At 42.4% G+C, this 23,079-nt stretch overlaps 2 protein-coding genes across 2 annotated transcripts in view; both read right to left on the bottom strand.

The window, feature by feature from the left end:
- The window catches only part of LOC308419983 (small ribosomal subunit protein uS5), a gene marked incomplete at its 3' end in the record, with an annotated part of 32,503 nt that continues 9,424 nt past the window's right edge, over positions 1 to 23,079 (bottom strand). Inside the window, exon 2 of the mRNA XM_080915955.1 lies at positions 1 to 737. Within this exon, the coding sequence (XP_080772081.1) occupies positions 1 to 737 (737 nt within the window). The remainder of the gene's footprint in view (positions 738 to 23,079) is intronic.
- On the bottom strand, positions 2,455 to 22,951 carry CCT3 (chaperonin containing TCP1 subunit 3). The gene is made up of 14 exons (XM_080916079.1): positions 22,821 to 22,951; positions 20,678 to 20,739; positions 19,558 to 19,608; positions 19,411 to 19,473; positions 17,399 to 17,495; positions 15,660 to 15,777; positions 12,931 to 13,117; positions 10,898 to 11,047; positions 9,617 to 9,749; positions 9,349 to 9,430; positions 5,249 to 5,429; positions 3,570 to 3,815; positions 3,092 to 3,223; positions 2,455 to 2,778 (listed from the first exon to the last, which is right to left on the bottom strand). Exons 1-14 carry the CDS (start codon positions 22,849 to 22,851, stop codon positions 2,674 to 2,676), a joined length of 1,638 nt encoding a protein of 545 aa, XP_080772205.1. The 5' UTR covers positions 22,852 to 22,951; the 3' UTR covers positions 2,455 to 2,673.

Genomic DNA, 23,079 nt, shown 5'->3' with positions numbered 1-23,079 from the left:
TTATGTAGTAGCCACAGCTGGAGCCTGGGTCCTCTGAACAGAGACTCTGGTGTGGGTTTTCACAAGATGATCAGTGAATTCCTGATAAGGAGACTTGGTGAACACAGTTTCTTTCCAGAGGTCAGGGGTCAAGTAGCTGTACGTTTTTGAGATGGCATCAAAGGTGGCCTTGGCAAAGTTGCCCAGGGTGGCAGTGCAGCCTCTGGCTGAAGTGTAGCAGTCATCTATACCGGCCATCATCAGAAGCTTCTTGGGCACAGGAGCAGAGACAATGCCAGTGCCTCTGGGGGCAGGAATGAGACGCACCAGCACAGAGCCACAGTGGCCTGTCACCTTGCATGGGACAGTGTGGGGCTTGCCAATCTTGTTCCCCCAGTAGCCTCTCCTCACAGGGACGATGGAAAGCTTGGCCAGGATAATGGCCCCTCGAATGGCAGTGGCAACCTCCTTGGAGCACTTAACACCAAGACCAACATGACCATTGTAGTCCCCAATAGCGAGGAAAGCCTTGAACCTGGTCCGCTGGCCAGCCCGGGTCTGCTTCTGCACTGGCATGATTTTCAGAACCTCATCCTTTAGAGATGCACCCAGGAAAAAGTCGATAATCTCAGACTCCTTAATGGGCAGGGAGAACAGGTAGATCTCCTCCAAAGACTTGATCTTCATGTCCTTAACCAGGCGGCCCAGCTTGGTGACGGGGATCCACTCCTTGTCTTCAGCTTTACCTCCACAAGCCCCTAAGACCGCTGCCCTGGCCTCCTAAGCCTGGGCCCCCGGGTCCTCCGGGCCCTCCCGCTGCACCGGCATCATCCGCCATTTGGTGTTTTCCCGAAGAAGAAGAAGCCAGTTTTTGCTTTTGAAACCAGGTTTTATGTGTGACCCTGGCTGCCTTAGAGTTTACTATATACTTTCTAATTGCTGGGAATACAAATTATAAAAGGTTGTAAACCACCACCTAAATGGTGGGAATTGAGGGAGGAGCAACCAGTTCATGTACTAAACTTTAAGGTTATATATCTGTATGTGAGCATGTGTTTGGATACCTAAAGAAACCAGAAGAGGGTATCAAATTCCATAGAATTGTAAAGCATAGTGGGTGTTGGGAACTGGATCTGGGTCCTTTGGAAGAGCACTTGGAGCCATCTCTGCAACACCCTTCTACTCCATACATACACAGGCATACATGGACACACTAGGAGACTTGGGTTTCTCTTATATGGCCCTGGAACCCACTTTGTATGTCAATTTAGCCAAGTGCTGGGATTAAAGGTGTATACCAACAACATGCCTGGTTCTCAAGGACTGGATCATGTTTACCTCTGAGATTTATCAATTTATATTCATTTGTTTGAGAATCCATTTCTTTTTTTAAAAAAAGATTTATTTTATGTATATGAGTGCACTGTCGCTCTCTTCAGACACACCAGAAGCGGGCATCATATTCCATTACAGATAGTTGTGAGCCATCATGTGGTTGTTGGGAATTGAACTCAGGACCTCTGGAAGAGCAGTCGGCACTCTTACCCATTGACCCATCTCTCTAGCCTGAGAATCCATTTCTATAACCTTACAATTGCTGAACTGGGTATAGGTCCCTATGGAAAACAAATTATGTAGCCCTGGTTAGCCTGGATCAGGCTATATAGACCAGGCTGGGATCTAATTTTTATATGTGTATGTAATATCCATCAGGGTAACCAAGAACAATGAGCTACCAAATGTAGATTCTAGGAATTGAACTTGCAAAAGCTTCTTCTGGGAGAGCAAAAGCTCTTACACACTGAGACAAGGCATTTCTTTGCAGTCCAGTCTGGCCTTAGACCCAGGAGACTCCCACCTCAGCCTCCTGAATGCTGGGTTTTCTTGTTCCCTGGCTCTAGTGTGATGTCTACAAATGTAGGTGTACGTGCCACACGGGACATTGAGGTTAATAGACAACTTGTGGGAACCTCTTTATCTTCTATCTGATATGGGCACAGAGGACAGAATGAATGCCATTGGCTTTAATGGCAAGCACTTTTGTCCACTGGACAACCTCCCCAACTCTATATTTTGTCTGAGACAAGTGCAGCACAGGCTTGTCTCCTACTGGCTGTACAGCTGTGAAGATTAGTGTGGACAGAATGAGCTGGGGGAGGGACCAGACACCTTTCAAGGCACACCTGTGGGGGATTAGTTTGATTTAAAAAACTCACCAAGCCAGGCAGGTGTGGTGGAGCACTCCCCTTAAAATATCTCTTACCAGCACTCAGAGCACCCTGGAGACAGAGGCAGCAGAAACACCACATCCAGGTCTACTCCAGTCTACAAGGTCTTGTTTAAGACTGTGGGGATGTGCCGGCAAATAGTGACTTCAATTGTCTCCTTTGCCCCCAGTAAGGTTTTCTACCTCCTCTCTTGCATTGCTAGGAGGTAGAGATGTGGCCCAAGGTTGAAAAACACATGACAACTGTCTCAAATGACTTAGATTTAATCATTGGAGGCAAACTAAATGGAAAGCTTACAATAGAAGAGATACATGTCAGTGCTTTTTGCAAACCGAGATGGGACAGACTGGGGGCTGCCCCTCAACCTGATCCTTTGCAAACAAAGATGTCCACAGTGTTCCTGGAACTCTGGCTCAGGAAAGGGGAGACTGCTGGTTCTGTGCATTGAAGTCACCTTGCTCAGCACTCACTCCTGGCCAGCATCTGGAGCACTGGTTTGCCGGTTCTGGTCATCACCCTTTTTCTTGTGGCCAGAGACAATGTCATCAATCCGCAGAAGCAGAACTGCAGTCTAAGAGAAAAACAGGTCAGCAGAGAAGGGAAAGACACTGTTTTCTTTTAGCCTTTTCCTAGCTCCTCCCACAGAATTACCATTTTATCTGGAATCTTCCTTTTCAGAGTCTTGAATGAACAATGAAGTTCTACCTAAGCAAGGGATATAACTTGTCGCCTGTTAACACTGCGTTTGTATAAGCTAAAGGTAAGTAGGGAAACAGAATTCCTTGGGAGATCTTCGGGGAATACTTTGCCTTTTTCATGGCCCTTCCTTTTAGACAAAGCACAGAAGCTGGTTATCTGGACAGAAAAAACCGAAGGTGTCTTACCTCCACTGCTGTTTTGTATGTTTGTAGCTTCACAGCCAGTGGCTCCCAAATTCCCAGCTCTTTCATGTCCACCAAGGTACCAGTCTCACCATTCACACCCCAGGTCTCACAACTGTCCTGTGTGTGCTTGGCCTACAGGTGGATACAAACAGCGAGAGTACAATGAAGCCCACGTGTGTCAGAGAACACACCAAACAAAACCACTAAAACTGAACAGCAAACAAGGCAGACTACAAGATTTTGAAGAAACGAGCTATAAGAAAATCAAAGGGGCAAAGTTAAGGTTGATGGCTGCTGAGGAAAGACACCAAAGGTTCATCTCCAGCCCCCACACAACCCGCAACCAATCAGATGTGTGTGTGAACTTAAGCATACGAGCACTTATGAGTATAAACAAACTGTCAGAAAAAAAATTTCCCCTTAGGGTAAAAACAGTGTGCTTTACCTCGGCAAGGCATGAGCACAGAGAAGAACTTACCCGAAGGGAAGTAAGCAGACGAATGGTACTGGCCCCACAGTTCTGGATCAAGGTCCGAGGGATGACCTCTAAGGCCTGGGCCACCGCTCTATATGGCCATTGTTCCACACCAGTCATGGCCTTAGATTTTTCTGTCAAGGCATGGGCCACAGCCATCTCAGAGGCTCCACCACCAGGTACCAACTGAGGGTCCAGGAGAACATTGCGGCACACTTGCATGGCATCCTGGAGGTTGCGTTCTACTTCCTTGGAGAAGCAGAGAAATGGTATAGTCAGCTTAGTGAGTCACAGAAATATCAGAGGCAAAGGACTTCCTGACTGGCAAGCTTTTAGCAAACCACAAAAATAGGGCAACTAGGAAGATCCTTGTGACCCCTACTGGTGAAGGGCAGAAGTTATGTTCACATTCTAACTCAGGAATGTGAGCACAGGAGAGTCCCTGCAAGAAGGTTTATACCTCAACTATGAGATTGGGTGTTTATGCATTGCACCAGAGACAAACAATTTCTCCCTCCCTTCTTAGTTGTGCCCTCCAGCAGACTGTATGGTGTACTGCAAACTGTCCTTAGCTTAGCTAAATATTGTGGAGAAGTTACTCCCCTTTGGAGTAGGGATGGGGTTATAATTTCAATGTAAAAGGGCTGCAGCAATGGCTTAGTGGCTCAAGGCTCTCGCTAACAAGCTGAATCACCTAAGTTTGATTCCTGGGACCCAGATAGTAGAGGGAGGAGTAGTAGTAATGCTAGGTCTATGGCTTAACTGGAGCCACAATGGGCTACCACCTGAGTTCACACTGAGCCACCCAAGTCACACACACAGACACACACACTCTTGCTGACCTGGAATTTAGTCAAGTAGACCAGGATGGTCTTAAACCCACAAAGATCCACCTGTTTCTATTTTCCGAGTGCTGGGACTAAAGGAGTATACCACCATAGCCAGCCTTTGCCCTTTGCTGGCCAAAACTCTCATAGACAAGGCTTGCTTCAATCAAACTCAGATATCCACCTGTCTCCTTCTTCTGACTGCTGGGATTAGAGGCATTCACTACCATTATCTGGCCTGTTTTTATTTGTTGTAGTTTTTGAGACAGGATATTTATTTCTATATGGTTCTGTCTGGCCTCGACCTGTCTCTGTCCTCCCCATCGCCACCCAATACTGATGTTAAAGGCATACACACCACCACGGCCCAGCTTGTGCCTTTACTTTTTAAAGACAGGACAGTCCTTCACACTTTCAAACTTGTAGTGATCTTTCTGCCTCTGCTGGGATCTGCATACTCAAGTACAAGCTGCTATACAAGGCTTCCAACACACAGATGTTTCTAGCTTGTGCCTGTCTTCCATTCCTCTCTCTTTTAAGCTGAGGCTAGCCTCATACTCTGTATATAGAACAATCCATCTTTCTGATCCACCATCATGCTTAGATTACGTGGCAATAGGGGCAGAACCTGGCACTCAGTGCTCCCACAAACCTCTTCACCAACATATGAGTGGTTCTGCTCCTTCACACATCTATGCAGACATGCAGCCACAGGCCAGAGAATCAAGCAATGAAAAATAACTGCTAAAATTCACCTTTTTCTTTTAAAGTCGACACAATTAGTTTGTTACTGTGGTGACAATTCTAGGATGGAACAATATCCTTCCCTTGGTCACATTGCCAAGGCTCACTCACCGAGAGTATCTCTTTGCTGGCTCCTCTAAGAAGAATGGTGCAGGCCTTTGGGTCTTTGCAGTCAGTGATGAACGTGAAGTACTCATCTCCAATCTTCTTGATTTCCAACAAGCCTGCTCCTGTTCCAACATCATCTTCTCTCAGCTCCTCAGGTCGGCTGACTATCCTTGCCCCACAGGCTCTATTGGGTGGAGAAGATGTAACTTCAGATGCTTTTATCCAAATAGTGGTCCACAGTCTGTGGCTAGACTGATACATTACTAGAATCACTGAGGTCTGAACTGACTAGTAGGAAAGTTTTAAATGCATGCAGGTCAAGTTTTTTAAATTTGGCTTTAGTAATGAAATTATATACACACATGGCAACTAATCACAGCTGGATTCAAGTGTTTTTTTAGATAATAAAATCTGGCCAATGAATGTCCACACACACAACTCAGTTGAGTCTGAATGCCAACAAGTAGAATTATACCAAGTAGGGCCATGGGATAGCTCAGCAGGTACCATGATTGACATTCAATACCCATGTAGTGGTTTGAACAGGTTGGGCCCTGTACTCATGTGTTTGAATCCTCGGCCCACAGGAAGTGACAATATTTGGTGTGTCCTTGTTGGAATAGCCGTATTCTTGTTGGAAGAAGTGTGTTACAGTGGGGTGGCCTTTACAGAAGAGTCCCCTCCTAGCTGCCTTCAACAGCCAGTCTCCTGACTTTTTTTGGATCAAGATGTAAAACACTCAGTTCTTTCTAGAGTACTGTGTCTGCCAAGACTCTGTCATTCTTCCAACCATGATGATAGACTGAACCTCTGAAGTTTTAAGCCACCCCCAGTTAAATATTGTCCTTTATGAAAGTTATCTTGGTCATGGTATCTCTTCACAGCAATAAACCCTAACTAAGACAATCCAGAACCAAACAACCAAAGCAGGAGAGAAAACTTCAGAAAGTCGTCATCTAACCTCTATGCAAGCACATCACAGAAAGTGTAATAAAGAACAGACTATACTAAAAGATTCCAAAGTCAAGCAAAAGCAAGAATCTGGAAAAAAAAACTTGGGGTATATGTCTACAATTTTAGCATCGGAGGTTGAGGCAGGAGGATGGTGGATTTAAGTACAGCTTTGAATTCCAGACAGTTCACATTATAAACAAGATCCAATGAAAAATGTTAAACTTTTCCTTTGGGATAGTCTCATTTAATCCAGTTTGGCTTCCAACTCCTCATCCTGTTGACTCTACCTCCCAAGTTCTAAGATCACTTATGTATACGAGTACCAAGCAGGTTCCCTTCCCCCTCTATTTTTTTGAGACAGAACCTCTCTATGTAGTCTTGGCTGTCCTGGAGCTCACTATGCAGATGAGCACTAGTGGCTCAGTGTACCTGTCATTTGCCTCTGCCTGAGCTGGAATTAAAAGCCTAAGGTAGATCCAGTTCAGAGTAGCATTTTTTCTTTTCTTTCTTTTTTGGTCTTTTGAGACAGGGTTCCTGTATAGCCTTGGCTGCTCTGAAACTCGGTTTGTATAGCAGGCTGACCTTAAATTCAGAGAATCCCCCTTCTGTCACCTGAGTACTGGGATTAAAGATACCTACCACTCACTGCCCAGCTTACATGGATACCACGACACCTTTCATGTAAACTTCTAGGAACAAGGAGAAAAACTATGCATGTCTAGAACCATTATGGAACAAGCAGACAGAACTCTCCTGAATTGAGCTATGTGCCTGGTAGGTGGTAAAGTTGGGAATCTCAAGTATCTCCCAAAGCTCCACATTCTAATGTCTTGTTCCCTTTGGCAGAGCTGCTGGAATGGCAGTCTTTATGACTTTGGATAAATAGAAAGATTGCAAGACCAAAATCAACCAACAAAAGACTAGAACCTTCCCAAATGTAAGCCAAAATAAACCTTTTCTCAAGTATTTGTTTAGTGATGAGAATTAATCCAACAGGTTAGCTTTTTTAAAATTACATTTACTTTGTGCATTTTCAGTTCTATCCACTAAGTGGGTGCCAGGTATCAAACTCAGGTTGTCAGGCTTAAAGCAGGTATCTTTCCCCACCGAACCATCAGGACATTCCCCTTCCTCCCCCGTTTTGAGATACTCTCATTCAGTTGTAAAAGATGGGCTGGAAGTAATTTGCTCAGGCTGATTTCAAACTTAAGGTCATCAATCCTCTTCCCCCAGTCTTCTAGAGTCTTGAGTGGCTGTTCTGTTTTGAGCTGCCTCTTGTAGCTCAGGCTATCTGGAAACTCCCTATGTGACTGAAAATAACCTTCAGCTCTTGACAGCCTCTCTTGCTTTGTTGGGTCTACCCAGTGATGGAATGAGAAGTCTGTACCACTAAGCCAGCTTAGGAAAAAAAGCAAGCATACATACAAACACCACACCTATGGATACACATCAACAACCAGGGTGCACAGTGGGAAGCAGAAGATAACTGTGGAGTCTGTTCTCTCCTTCCATAGGATCTGGGGATCAAATTCAGTTCCTTCAGACTTTTACGGCAAGTCACTTTGTCAATGTCTAGACCCACCAGGTGTCTAACTTTTATTTCAGGCTGCCTTTACTTCACTATGCAGCAAAAGCTGGCCTCAAACTCACTTAGATCCTCCTGCCTTAGCCATTCCAGTGCGGGATTTATAGGTGTACACCTTCGCACTGGTTTCTCATAGATCCCCTACAAGAGCAGCTAGTGTAACAATAGCCCCTCTATCAGTTTTTTAAAAAATGAATTACATTTAGTTGTAACTAATTACGTTTAGTTGTGTGTTTTGAGTTCTCTACTTTCATGATCATAATCCCAGGGATTCAATTCAGGAGGTAAGCTTAAAGGCAAACAACTCTATACCCTAAGCCATTTTAACTACTCCTATTACCAAGTTTTATTTTTCTGGTTTTTGAGACAGGCTTTTTTTTTTTTTTTTTTTTTTTAAATAGCCTTGGCTATCTTGGAACTTGCTCTATAGACCAGGCTGGTTTCAAACTCAGGAAATCAGCCTACCTTTACCTCCTAAGAGCTGGGGTCAAGGTGTATGTCACCACATCCAGTATCAATACTTTTTTTCCTCTTTTTAAATAAAATTTACTTACTTATGTGTTTAAAAATAAAATTATTTATTTAATATATACGAGTAAAATGTAGCTGTCTTCAGACACACCAGAAGAGGGCATCAGATCTCATTACAAATGGTTGTGAGCCACCATGTGGTTGCTAGGAATTTAACTCAGGACCTCTGGAAAAGCATGCAGTGCTCTTAACCGCTGAGCCATGTATCTCTCCAGTCCCAAGTCTTTACTTTTATTTAATAAGTTTTGTTGGTATTTTTTTTTTTTTGACAGTTTCTGCCCTAGAACTCACTATGTGTAGATCAGGCTGACTTCAAACTCAAATAGTTCATCTTTGCCTCCAAGGGTGCAATCACCACGGCTGGTTGTAAAAGATGGGGGACTGGCCAAAAAGATAGTTCAATGGTCAAGAGTACTTTTCTAGAGGACCACAGTTTCATTCCCAGCACTTAAATATTTGATTCACAAATGCTTGTTAACTCCAATAGACAGATGCCCTCTTTTGGCACCCTTGGTCACCTGCACCCATAGACATAGCCCCGACTGGCCTCTCAGGATCACTTGTGAACTGATTCTTCTACCTTTATGACCCCAGTGTTGGAGTTATAGGCAGGTACCACTCTGGTCATAATAAATTAGCACTAGAAATAGATACCCTGAACGTAGACATCAGTGTACTGAAATCTACAGAGGTGGATTCACTAGCAGCGATCCAATGGTTCTGCCACATTCAGAGCCAGCTATGATTACCAGCTGTGAGTGGTCTAACACCTGTAAGCCTAGAACTGGAGGAGCAGGAAGATGGCTGCAAATTCAAGGTCAGCCTGGGTTGTGGAATGAGTTACAAGTCACTGAGTGACACGATACAGAGCAAGAGCTTTTCTTAAAAAAAAAAAAAAAAAAAAAAAGAGATTATTTTTACCACGGAGTCAAAAATTTCTAATGGAAATGTATCCTGCACCACTTTAGGCAATGAGCTTACTATGCACAGCTAAAATAAGATTAAAAAAATTACCTTTCACTGGCTTACTTACCTAGCAATGCGATTATTGTCTGTTTTTCGGACTCTACGAATGGCTGTGACATTGGCCCGCATGAGGTAGTGCTGAGCTAGATCTGAGATTTAAGAGTGGACACATCAGCCAGATACCCAAACTACTCACCAGACTTTGAACTGGTTTTATCCCCAAAGTATTTAAAACAGTACACAACTGTCTTTGCCCACCCAAGGGACAAAAACCAAACCACACCACTCACCCTCTTTACCTCAAAGGCAGGCATGAAAAACAAATGGGGCCCTACCTGAGATGCCCTTTTCTGTGATGACCACATCAGGTTTCAGCTGGATAATGTCCTCACACAACTGCTGGATGTACTCTTCTTCCATCTGCAGGATTCGGGTGAAATCCTCTTCTCGTGTAATCTCGATGTCAGTCTGTGAACGAAGAAAAGGCACTGACTGAAGCTGGAGAGACGGCTCAGCAGTCAGGAGCAGCACCCACAGCTGCCTGGAACTCCAGCTCCAGGGGATCCAAACAAAAACACACATAATGTTCCCCAGACTGCCACATGCACATCCAGGCACACACACAATAAACATTAATGAAAATAACTTAAAAAAATCCTGGGATGATGAACATAACCAAGTATCATTCCAGTTACTGTACTCCCCAACCCAGCCCTCCCCTAGATCCCAGAAATGTAAATCTAAATGCCAAAACTTCACATCTGTTTCACTTATCTTAGCTGGACTGTTTGTCTTACTAGTTAGTGTGCATGAATAATTTAGACCTTAATTTCTCTTACCTTTGTTTTTAAGAAGTCTACCCAGGCTGATCTCATTCTCAGCCCTATAAAGTGTTGGGATTACAGGTGTAAGCAACCATCCTGAATTCTGGTTCCCAAACATTTTTAATAGGATCTACTGGCTTAGAACATGAAGTCCTTACTTGCAGTAAAGTTAAAGGACACAGCCAAGTTCTAGACTACCCAGGCTACACACGAACACTGTCTGAACTTTCCTAAAGTAATCTGTAAAAGAATAAATAAGTAAATAAATAAATCTTCAAACTGAAATCAAAGGAGTTGGGTTTGAAATATGCCAAAGTCAAACATCGAGAAAAGCGAATAAACACACTGTCTTGGTTGGTTCTGAACCAAGCGGTCTTCCTGCTTCATTTATCCACCCACGAAGAAAGGACCGTGTCTATATCCACATGTCTTAATGAATGCAGGACAAATTTATTTAACTTTTTGTCATCCTTTTTCCTTAGTCCTGAGCTTCAGAATCCTTACTTGGAAAACAAAGTAACATCAAGCTACTTTCAAGAAAGAACAATAAATGGCAGCACACAAGTGTCACTTGTCTGTATTAGTAGTCAGAGTCCACTTCAAAAAAAGTCTGGGAACCCAGGGGTAGTGGCACGTGTATTTTAATTCAGCACTTGAGAGGCAGAGGCAGGTAGATTTTGTTAGTCTGAGGCTAGCCTGGTCCACACAGTGAGTTACAGAACAGCCAGGGCTATGTAAAGAGAACCTGTCTCAAAAACAAAAACAAAAAAACCCAAAGGCTGGGACTCTTACCTGGCTTTCTCCTTTCTTGTACTCCAGAGAAGAATCCAGTAGCACAATTCGAGGATTCTTAATATAGCGGCGCATTCTTGGATGGGTCACATCTTTGTTAATCATAACTCCACGTAAGACACACGAGTCTTCAATGATGCCCCCGGGAATCTGAGCAAAGAAGGTTTACTTTAATACATAACCAAGATGCAATAACCGGAATTGATGATGCACCACACGGCACTTACTTCCCTGCGTGCAAGCCAAATTCATTTCAAATCTATCCCCATATATATTTCTTTACAAACAACTACTCTTTCAGAAGTCCAAGGTATCTATGTCTTTTCCATGAAGCTCAAAACCAAAATAATTAAATAGACAAGTGATAGGCAGCATATAAGTTCTAGCGCAGCAGAGCCATCAGTGAGTTCCAGGTCCCTTAGGAATACAAGTGAGAACCAAAGCACTGGCTGCAAATATGTTCTTGTTTTTGTTTTGAGACATTACATAGCTGTGGCTATCCTCAAACTCAAAAAGATCTACCTAAGTATATCTACTAAATAGTGGGATTAAAGCTGTTCACTACCAAGCTTGGCTGCAACTGTTTGATTCCTTAGAAGTATGCTAATCTTGAGCCATGACACTCAACCTAAAGCATGAATAAGATCCACAGAAATTCACCGTCTTGACAAAGATTTGAAAGGATCTATTTCATCATTAGGATATTCTCACAGATTTTTAGACTTGGGCTCCATCTGCTGCCTCTAAGATATTAAACTAGCTACTACACTACACGCTGATCTTAGTAAAAAATAGGAACGCTTTTTTGTATAGCCCTGGCTGTCCTAGAACTCACTCTTATAGACCAAGCTGACCTCAAACCCAGAGACCTGCCTGCCTCTGCCTGGTGCTCTAGGATTAAGGTGCCACCACTGTCCAAGCAAAATTTATTATGTGATGGCCAATCTTGGTTGTCAACTTGATACCTGTAATTAACTAAAACCCAAGTAACTAGCTACTACTAAAACCCTACCTGTGAAAGACTTTTCTTGATTGGATCATCTGAGGTTAGAAAATGGCCTACTTAAATCTGGACCACACCCTCTGGTGGCAGCCCACATAAAGGACATAGGACATGGATACTTGCTGCTTGCCTGCTCTCATTCCTACTGGCAATCTCAGCTAGCTGTCCTGCTGCTGAGGCATTAGAACCTACTTCTTTGGGATCCAAGCAGATTGAAGACCAGCTCAGACAACCAAACTAGAGTACTGAAGGACTACCAAAATATTTTTTAATTAATTTATATTTTATTTATATGAGTACAGTAGGTCTCTTAAGACACACCAGAAGAGTGTGTTGGATCCCATAATAGAGTTGTGAGCCACCATGTAGTTGCTGAAAATTTAACTCAGGAACTCTAGAAGAGCAGTCAGTGCTCTCAACCACTGAGTCATCTCTCCAGCCTCTACCAGAATCTTATTTTCCTGTCAGGTGACAGCCACTGTTGGAATAGTTGCTCTGATAAAGCCTGTCTCTTTAATATTCATCAGTTCTGTTCTCTAGAGAACCCTGACTATTGAAGTGGTTTGCCTGCATGTATGTGTAATGCATGTGTACCTGGTGCCCTCACTGGTCAAAAGAAGAAATCAGGCTTTCTGGAACGGAGTTATGATGACAGCTATGAGGTACCACTTGGGTAATAGAATGTGGGTCCTCTACATGAGCAGTATATGCTTTTAACTGCTATGCCATTTCGCCAATCTCAGCACTTGTAAAATAAATATCCTATCAGTGGCTAATTAATACCCACAGGCATAGATGCAGACATACCTATGTGTTTTCTTACACTTGTAAACCTGGTGTATAAAAGGTAGTAAAGGCAATGAAAAACAGTATCAGGAATTCTCCTCGATTCTCTTCTTAGGTTTTTGTTTCTGGGCTCTAAGTTAGTCCAGTTCTTCTTTCTAGTTCTAACTTCACAAAGGTACCCTACCCTGAATTGGAACGACCATGCCAGATAGGTAACTCTCAAGTACACATTGGACTAGCTTACCTTTTCTACCCTTGCATACTTCTTGATGTCAATTTCTTTTCTGCCATTCTCTTCAAACTGCACAGTCTTAACAGCATCCAGTGCAATGTTGCATGCCAAAGAGGACCAACGACTGATGACTTTTGTAGTAATAGAGCTATTGATGATGTTCAACATCATATCACGGTTATTGACATCAACGGGGGTACTGGAAAAAGAAACCCAGATAACAGTAAACACACGTTTAACACAGTAACTAATTCCTAAAATACTTTACAAAGCCAAAGAGATTTTAGGGACAAGGCAACAATTTCCAAAAGCAGCACCTAAGGTTCTAATGTTCATGTCTAATGTTCTAGATAGGCTTTCTAAAAAAAGTAGCCAGGGGTAAAAGAGTCAGGAGTTCCAGTCTAAGAAATATGGATTCCAGTTTTGAAAAAAATAGTCCCAGGCTCAACCCCAAAGCACTGCAAATTCAGGTGTGGTAAATGCCTATGATTCTAGCACTTGGAAGGCTGACTTGGGAGGATGGAAAGTTCAAGGTTATCTTCAGTGCTACATAGTAAGTTTCAGGTCAACCGGAACTTTATGAGCCCATATTGCTTCTGGGTTGAAGGTACAATTCAGTGGTACACTGGTTAACACATGCATAAAGTCCTGGATTCAATACAACCTGCACCCAAATGTCACGTTTTATAATCCATCAAATAAATCTAAAGGTTTTTCTAGAGGACCTGTGTCCAGTGTTTTACCTCTAGCTCCGGGGAGTTACACTTCTGGTTTTCTCATATGCACATATGCTAGTACATACCCACCCACATCCATACACAGAAAAACAATAAAGATCTAAGCATGATAAAACATGTCTTTAAATCTTAGCACTCCAGAGTCAGAGGAAGCATGATCTCTATAGACTTGAGGTCAACCTGGTTCACAAGGACCAGCCATGACTACACACTGAGATACCCTGTTTCAACCTGCCCCTTAAAAAAATCATTAAAACCATTAAAACAGGGAGAGAAAAGTCCTTAATGAGGGAGCAAATAATGGAACACATGATACAAAAGGATGAAATATTGGGAGTTAAAGGTTTAAGTGTTAAAGTGTGAATAAGTTGAGGGATGGGGAAGAGGAGGCAGTGATGGGTAGGTTAACAAGAAGAATGGTCAGGGCATAGTGGCATACATCTTTAATCCCAGCTCTCAGGAGACAGAGGCAGGAGAATCTCTGATGCTAGCCTGGACTACACAGAAGAAGGCTTTAAAAAACAAAGAAAAAACTACCACCACCAAAAAGAAAAGGAAAAAGGAGGGAGATGTGTTTCTGAAGGTACCCTGCACTGGGTGAACAATGCTGCTCGCAGAAGACATGGTCATTATATGAAAATATCAGTACCAGGCATGGGATAATTCCCAACAAGTTATATATGGGTCAGGGAAGGTGCAAAGGACCCTAAAACAGAAACTATCTCCACTATTTTTGTCTATCACAACTAGATAATAAAAAACTCTATTACTGAAGACACTGCACACCTCTAAGCAGTGTTATAAATTATGGCTAGACATACAGATTTGTGTAACTAAGTCTTGTTTAGAGAAGCTTCATTTTGTCCCAAGACAGAGACCAGTCAAAGTATAAGCACCTCTGAGTGTTCAGTTGCAAATGGGACATCCGAATCAATCTCCACTCAAAGCTTGTGGACATCTCAGAAGAGGGGCAATCAGAATGCAAGAGCTAGTGGATGTGAAATGCTACTTTGTGGACAAGAAAACTGCATTCATGATCTCACAGCAGCAGTGGTTACTTGTTCAAGGTCAAGCCAGTCAAAATTCCAGCATGGCTGAACACTTAACATCTGGGAGTTGCTGGAGGGAGGGACATTTTCTTTAGGGTATGGCCACAGGTGCACTATTAGCACCAAGCAAATATAAACTAGTATGTAGTTCTCTACATTCAAGCAGCCTTTTCAGGTATGACCTCTGTTTTAATGGAAACTGCTGGGTGCTAGCCTCACAGCACAGAGCCCTCAATTTGCTATCCTCATACACGACTGACTGTCACCATCTCACCCCCTATGCTTCTTAGCACATTTTAATGTCAAAGAACACAGACCTGTCTTACTTACATTTTCCACAGTAGCACCTAACATGAAATCTTGCAGACAGTAAGAACCCAAAATTAGTTTTCTTGGTATGTGGTGTATTAGTAAAGGATACAGGTCAACATCTGGTATCTCCATAGTACTATTTAAAGATTTTGGTCTCTCAGTGAACCCAGAGTTTGCCAATTCCAACAGAAAGCAAGTCCTAGGAACCCTCCTGTTTCCACTTTGGGATCACAGGTACATGTTTTGGTGACTGTCTTTTTTCTCCCCTCTACATCAGTGTATGAGTGTATGATACTTATGTGTAGAGAGCACATGTGGAAGGTCAGGACAGACACCTTATGGAGTTCTACCTTTACACAGGTTCCAAGTATTGAACTCAGATCATTAGTACTCCTTTTATCTTTTATATACACTGAACTATTTTTGAAATAAGAATTTCTTGATTCTCTCTACTTTCATCTCTTCTCCTTACTAAATCAAACCAGAATGGAAGCACCTTATATGTATGCACACATAGGTGTGGTGGATGCCAGAGGCTGATGCTGGGAATGGCTCTCAACCTATGTGTTTGGCTTTCTCTATTAAGAACCAATCAGTCAATGTAAGCCCCCCACACTATCCATTTCCAGCCCTGCCTCCATACCTGATTTTCTTCAGAGTACTGATCATATCATCCAGTGCCATTCGGTAAGCACTGATCACCACTGTTGGGTGCATCTGCTGCTCTAGGAAGTGTTCAGCCACAGACAGCATTTCTCCAGCTGCAAAAAGGATACAAGCACTATAGCAATGCACCTCACAGTGCCAAGATATGAAGGCAACTTAATTTCCTTAGGCTTCTAAAAAATATTTTTTCCTAAAACAGATCTCACTAAAGATATGTATTTGGCTGTAAACAGTGTTCTACATTTTACAACTTCTATAAACAATGTATAAAGAAAACATCTTTACTAGATACATTTTAATTTATTTAAGACTGACCTTATAGGCTTATTCTTTTCTTTTTAACTTTCTAACTAAATATGTACTTCAAATCCCAAGAAAAATACAAAGGGGAAACAAATTTATTAATATAATACCTTTTAGGATATCCAAATGAAACAGAAAAAAGGGCTCACTATAACCCCAGCACTTGGAGGCAATGGCAGGAGGAAAGGAAACTCAAGGCCTGCCTTGAGATAGTTTGACCACTGTTCTCTACAGACAATAACTTATCTCAAGTTATCTTACCCAGGCCTCTATTATCTATACTATCGCACTGAATATTTTTTTAGATTTTGTGTATTTTGTCTGCATGGTGCCTGTGGGAGGTGAGAAGATGACATGGGATCCCTTGGAACTAGTTACAAATGATTCTTGTTGGGAGTTTGGTTCAAATGTTTCGATTTAATCAGAAATCTGCATATCTACAGGGTAAAGGTTCTTGTCTCCAACTGGTTTTTTCATAGATCAATAAAGATGCCAGCAGACAAAGGCTGGGCAAAGGGGCAGGGTGGGACTCTTAGAGTTGCACCCGCAAGGGAGAGAAAAGAGAGATCCCATGAAGTTGGGAGGGAGGAGGGGAGATAGAACACAGGAGGTGCCCAGAACACAGGAGGTGCCCGAGGGAAAGTCAACCAGCCAAGTGAATATTCAGGGAATTGGCCACTTCCTCCTAGGGTCACCAATGGCAGGGGAAGGTTTAGGAGTGCCTAAATCATTGAGTTAGCTAAAGCATTCCAAAGATAAGCTAAAGTGAGTGTGCCTTTCATTTGCAAATCCAAAGAGGGAGGGTAGGAGCTCGAAGCAAAACTCAGCACTGCAGATAGTGAGTGAATAGTGGGGCTGTGAAACCAAATCCAGGTCCTCTGCAAAAGCAGATGGGTTGGAGATGACTCAGAGGTTAAGAGTACTTAACTACTTTTACAGAGGACCTGAACTCATTCCAGCAACTAAGTTGGGTGACTCAAAATCATGTGTAATTTTAGTTTTAAGAGACCCAACACCCTCTTCCAACTTCTGTGGGCATTTGTACTCCTGAGAACAAACTATCATAGGCACACTTGTGAATAAAACCTAAACTGCCCCAAAGATAAACTCCTATGCATATAAAAACAATTCATGTAAACATAGCTATCATAAAGGTTCTGAGCCTGGCTTAAAAACATACTCCAAAAAAATAAATAAAATTAACTCACATACAACAAAATATGTATTAGTTGATAAAAATGTGATCAGAGGAACTTATTAACCTTGCATTGCCTCTATCAGTAATAGCTTGGAATTAACTACTTGTTTATGGTAACTTTACAGAATTAATCTTATTTATTGCAAAAAACACATTAAAAATTAGCAATGACTTTTACAACATACTTTCTCTTCAATTTTCCACTTTCCTCTTACCAAGAATAATTACTGATGTGGTCCCATCTCCAACCTCTTCATCCTGGGTCCTGCTAATTTCAATCATAGACTTTGCTGCGGGATGCTGGACTTGAATCTTAAAAACAAAACAAACAAATAAGAACCACTTAAAAGAACAACAAAAACAACTCCCCAAACTTTTCTGTTGTTTGTACAAGCCACACATGCCCCTTAAAGACAAGAGGACAAACTTGTGGTTACTGGCTATCTCTTTCTACAATGTGGGTGCTAGGGACAGGACTCAAGCTGTCAGGCTTGGCAGCAAATTGAGCCATTTTGCCAGCTCTCAAAAAGACCTCTTAGCTTGGCCCCAACTCTTGAGTGTCATACTCCCTTATCCCTTTGTTTTACTATTATCTCTCAGATTAAATTAAGTTAAAACTAGCCCCAGGCCAGGTGTGGTAGCTCCTGTTTTTAATCCCAGAAGAGAAAGGCAGATGCTGGTGGTTCTCTGTAAATTCTAATTCAAGGCTGCCCATATATAGCAAGCTCCAAGCCACATAGTGAGGCCCTGTCTCAAAAAACAAAATAAAAAACTTCAAGGGCTGGAGATTTGTCTCAGTGGTTATTAAGTACTTGTTGCTCTTTCAGAGGACCCACCCAAGTTCAGCTCCTAGCCCTATTATTAGTGGGCTCACAAACACCAGAAATCTCTAGAAGGTACATCCTTGATTCATAGTGCTCCCCTCTTCAATATCTCAAGCAAATCACCTTTGTGGGAAAAAGTGTCACTGAGAACTCAACCTTTAATGCTTCTTTGGTTTAGTACTATAAGCATTGTAGTGACTGAATTATATCCTTTAAAGACAGATGCAAAGGCTTAATTAAACCCTCTGACCTATGAATGTGTCTTTACTTGGAAGGTGGTCTTTGTAGATGTATTCAAGTTAAAACAAGGTCATACTGGTTTAATGTGAGTTCCACTATTCTTTTACAAATAAAGGACACACAAGAATTTTTACAGAGATGGAAACAGAGACCCTTGGCTTACAAGAGAAAGGAATGAGAAACAGTATTAAAAGGCCTAAGAAATGAGATTGCGAGATTCGGGCTGGAGAGATGGCTCATCAGTTAAGAGCACTGACTGCTCTTCCAGAGGTCTTGAGTTCAAATCCCAGCAACCACACGGGAGTTCACAACCACCTATAATGAGTTCTGATGCCCTCTTTTGGTGCGTCTGAAGGCAGCTACAGTGTACTTACATTTAAAAAAAAAAAAAAAAAAAAAGAAATTCCTGTTTAGTCTTCAGAACTAGGTCCCACTGAAACCTTGCTATCAGACTTATAGCTTCAGTTCATGGGAAAATTAAGTTTGTGGTGCACCCCCTTATTTTGTGCTGCTGGAACTGAATCTCAGTCCTTCTGAATGAGAAAAGTGTACTCTAACACAGAGGTGTATCTTCTAGCCTCCCTTTGTGAGACAAGTTCTCCAATCTCAACTCTTCTGCCTTTATGCTGAGATAACAGGCATTGACCATATCTGACCAGCCAGGCATAATGTTCCATACCCAGTACTCAGAAGCCTTGAACCTGCAAGATTAATCTCAAACCCCTAATCCTCCCACCTTTACCCCTAAATGCTAAGATTAGAGGCACACTGCCATCATGCCTTGATAACCCTTGGATTTCAAACAGGGTTAATTTTTTTAGTCCGGGATGACTTTGAATATATGTTTCCACTTCTATCTCTGGCTCCAAAATGCTAAGACTAGAGGCAGACAACACTAAGCCAAGGTTATCTACATGTACCTGAATGGGCTCTTGGCATTTACAAAACTGTAAGAAAGGGAGGTGAAAAAAAAAACCAAAGCAAGATCTTAATGCACACTATCAAACCTTAAAAAAAAAAAAAAAAAAACCAAGCACTAACAAAAATGTATTCGTACACTTTTATACAAAAAAGCTTAAAATCTGTACATTTATCTTTGTTTTTTAAAATAAAGTTGTCCAAAAAAAAAAGAAAATCCAAAGCAACAAGAAAACCAAACACACCTCTCGAAGAATGGCATTGCCATCATTGGTCATCACGATGCCTCCCATTGGGTCCAAAAGCATCTAAGAAAAAGCAAAAGTGTTATAGATACAAAAAAAAGGAGGACATGGAGTTTGAGTTCCAATAAAAGGTAGTCCAAGTCCAACCTTCATCATAGACTTAGGTCCCAAACAGGTCCGGATAATGTCTGCAATTGTCTGTTGGTAAGGAAACACAAAACAAGAAGCACTGTCAGAGAATAATTTGAGAACCACAAAAAACCATTGTAGATTCAGTTTAGTATTATAAGCGTTGTAGTGACTTAACAAGGTAGCTCTGACTGGCCTTGAACTCAGAGATAGCCTTGCTTCTGATTCTCAGTAAGATCAGGCATGCTCCACCACACCCAGTGCATAACCAGTATTTTAAAGATTTATGGGTCTAATACATGTTTGTGCTACAGATGCATGCCTGGTGACCAAAGAGGCCTGAAGAGCATGTTGGTATGAATCCCTAGAACTGGAGTTACAGGAGGGTGTGAGCTACCACCTGGGTTTGGGGAATCAAATCATGTCTTCTACAAGAGTAAGTACTTGAGGCTGTAGAGAAGATTAAGAGCGCTGAATGTTTTTCCAGAGGTCCTGAGTTCAATTCCCAGCAACCACATGGTGACTCACAACCATCTGAATGGGATCTGATGCCCTCTTCTGGTGTCTGAAGATAGTGACAAAGTACTCATACATAAAATATGCAAATTAGAAATCTTAGGCCACATGAAATCAAGTCTTCCAATCATTTACTAAAAATATATTACTGAGTTCAGAATGGTGGTGCATGATTTTAGTCCCAGGATGTGGAAGACAAAGGCAAGCAGGGACCCCTGAGTTCAAGGGACAGATAGCCTGGTGTAGATAGCAAATTCTAGGTTACCCAGATAAGGTCCTGTCTCCAAAGAGGGGACAGTACTCTTTCAGAGGACCTAGATTAAAGTCCTAGCACTCACATGGTAACGCTCACAACAGGGGAACTTCTAGGCTTCTTGTGCATCAGGCATGCACACGGTACACACATACATGCACGGAGGCAAAACACTCAAACAATAAAACAAGTAGGTCTTTAAAAACCTCCCTTCCTGTATCGTCATCAGGGAAATGCTCCGAAAAAATCAAGTTTTCCTTTGTTCAACTGTATGAAGTACAGAGCCATAGGAAGTTTGCTATTACAAATAAACAAGTATTAGGGGAGTCAGCCAGACAAACTGTTATTATCACTTAAAACATGTGTTACCTTTGCAGCATTGATATTTCCAGACTGAACTTTTCTTCCAGACTCACGCTTTGTATTCTGACCTAAAACAGACAAAAACACATGTCAACAGCCCAGTATACTCGTCATTTTATTTCCTAACTTAAAGAAAATGTTTACATTTTTATGTATATACGTATCAGGTGTACCAATGCTTGGCACAACTGTGGAGGTCGGAAGACAACTTTCAGAAGATAATTCATGTGGTTGCCAGGAATTAAACTTGGTCATCTAAGTCTGGTATGGTGGCTTATGCCTTTGACCCCAGCACTCAGAAGGCAGAGTCAGGAGGATCTCTGTGATCTGGAAGCTGGCCTGGTGTATATAGAAAAGCTGTCTCAAATGAAACAAACAAAGAACAAAAAGACCTTCAGTTATTACTAGGCTTGGTGGCAGGCGCTTTTTTTAAAAACCTGCTTAGCCATCCTACCACCAACCCTATTTCTCAAGTTTTGAAAATAAAAATAAAGTTTCAGTGTATAACCAGCAGTCACTTTCAACTGTTTAAGGCTGGGCATGGTAACATATGCCTTTAGTCTAAGCACTGGAAATGCAGATGGATTTCTGTCAACTGAAGACCAACTTGGTCTATAAAGTGAGTTCCAGGCCAGCCAGAGTTACAAAGTGAGAGCCTGTCTCAAAAATCGAGTTTAGGGGCTGGAGAGGTAGCCCCAGAGTTAAAAGCATTGGAAGCTCTTGCAGAGGACTCTGGTTCTATTTCTAGCACCAATATAGCAGCTCACAATCATCTAAAACTACAGATCTAGGGGATCTGATGTCTTCTGGTGTCTGCAGGCATACATGCTGGCAAAATACAGAGAGATAACCTGAAATGCTTCAACTTCAGAATCTTGACCAATCCTTGTATGCATGCTCACATATTTCCAGCGATTCATAAATTGAGATCCCTGAGTGGACCTCAGTAGGATAGTGATTTTTCTCAAGAGTGCACATCCCTTACAACCTCCCTGGGAAGAGGAACCACAGAGTCTCAAAGTCAGTGACCAAGAAAGTCTGCTTGTGAGGCTGGAAAGATGGTTCAGCTTCAATTCCCAGCACCCCAGGGTGCTCACAACTGCCTGTAACTCCAGTTCCAGGGGATGTTGATGCCCTCTTCTGGCCTCCACAGGTGTACAAACATTCAGCGAAATACCCATACATAGACAAAAATAAACCAAAAAAAAAAAAAAAAAAAAAAAAATCACAATGCACCCAAAAGATAATTTCCAATGAATCTCAGGATAGAATAGGAAAAAAACTCTAAAGCCTGAGAGCCAGCCTGTAGGTAAACTTCTCTCAGGACACTAGAGCAGAAAACGAGGACTTCTTACTCATCTGGCCTGCTACTTAAAAGCTCATGGAGTCGTTGTTAGGAGGGGTAGTGTCAATGAACCTCTTTGTCTTTCCTCTCAGTGTGGCCACACTAAATCTGTTTTTCTCATTGCTATGTCTAACTTTGCGCCTGGCTTTCTTAATCTCAATCGCGACACGGAATTGGCGCTCTTACTTACTGAGAGGAGTGGCATTAAAGAAAACCAGAAGAGGAACCTAGGAGAACTTAACTGGATGGTGGTAAAGATCACATCCAAGATCGGGAACGCAAGGAATGTCATTTCAGAACAAGGGTTCGTGAATGACCGCTACTGAAAAGATGCCACTTCCGATCTGCCGGTAAAAGCAGCTTTACCTACCAACTTAACTCATAATTTTTTAAAGAACGACTACCACCTCCTAAATACAGTTATTAAAGCATAAATCAAGCGAGTTGCCCTAAGTCACGCCTCTACTAAGGGACAGACCAAGGAAACGAACCAAGGCCTAACGGTAAGAACCATTATTACTAACTACATGACGGAAATCATGCTGTAAAGGACACGGGGGCGTGGAGGGTGGCGACTAAAGAAGAGAACACGAATGGGAAGAAGCACACGTAAAGACTAGCGATCACAAGAGCGGAAAGTCATTTTGTCAAAAGAGGGCGACAGGAGAAGAAAACTGGGGAAGGAGGTTCCAAGGCGAAAAGACTGAAAAGCACGAGGACCGAGTCATGGCGGGACGGAGCTGAGCAACACTGGCCAGCGTGGGGAAAGAGGGGCGGAGGGAGCCATCGCTTCCCTGAACTTACTGAGCACGAGCACTGGACGGTGGCCCATCATGGCGGCACGACGCACAGCCTACAATCCAGAGCTGGGGGAAATCGGCAGAACCTTCTGGAGAGAAGAGCAGCGAAGAAAACGCTGCCTCCTCAGGACTGACACAGAAACCTGCTAACCTCTGAAGTACCGCCAATCGCTAAGCCCATTTCATTGATTGACATAAACATAAGCCAATCGTCAGCATTAACCCCGCCCTCTACGTAAGAAAGGCAAGGCAAGTTAGCTAGA

Source organism: Micromys minutus (assembly GCF_963924665.1).
Source record: "Micromys minutus genome assembly, chromosome: 4".
Classification (NCBI taxonomy): Eukaryota; Metazoa; Chordata; class Mammalia; order Rodentia; family Muridae; genus Micromys; species Micromys minutus.
Note: the sequence above shows the minus strand (reverse complement) of the source record. Positions and strands in the feature narration are given on the sequence as shown.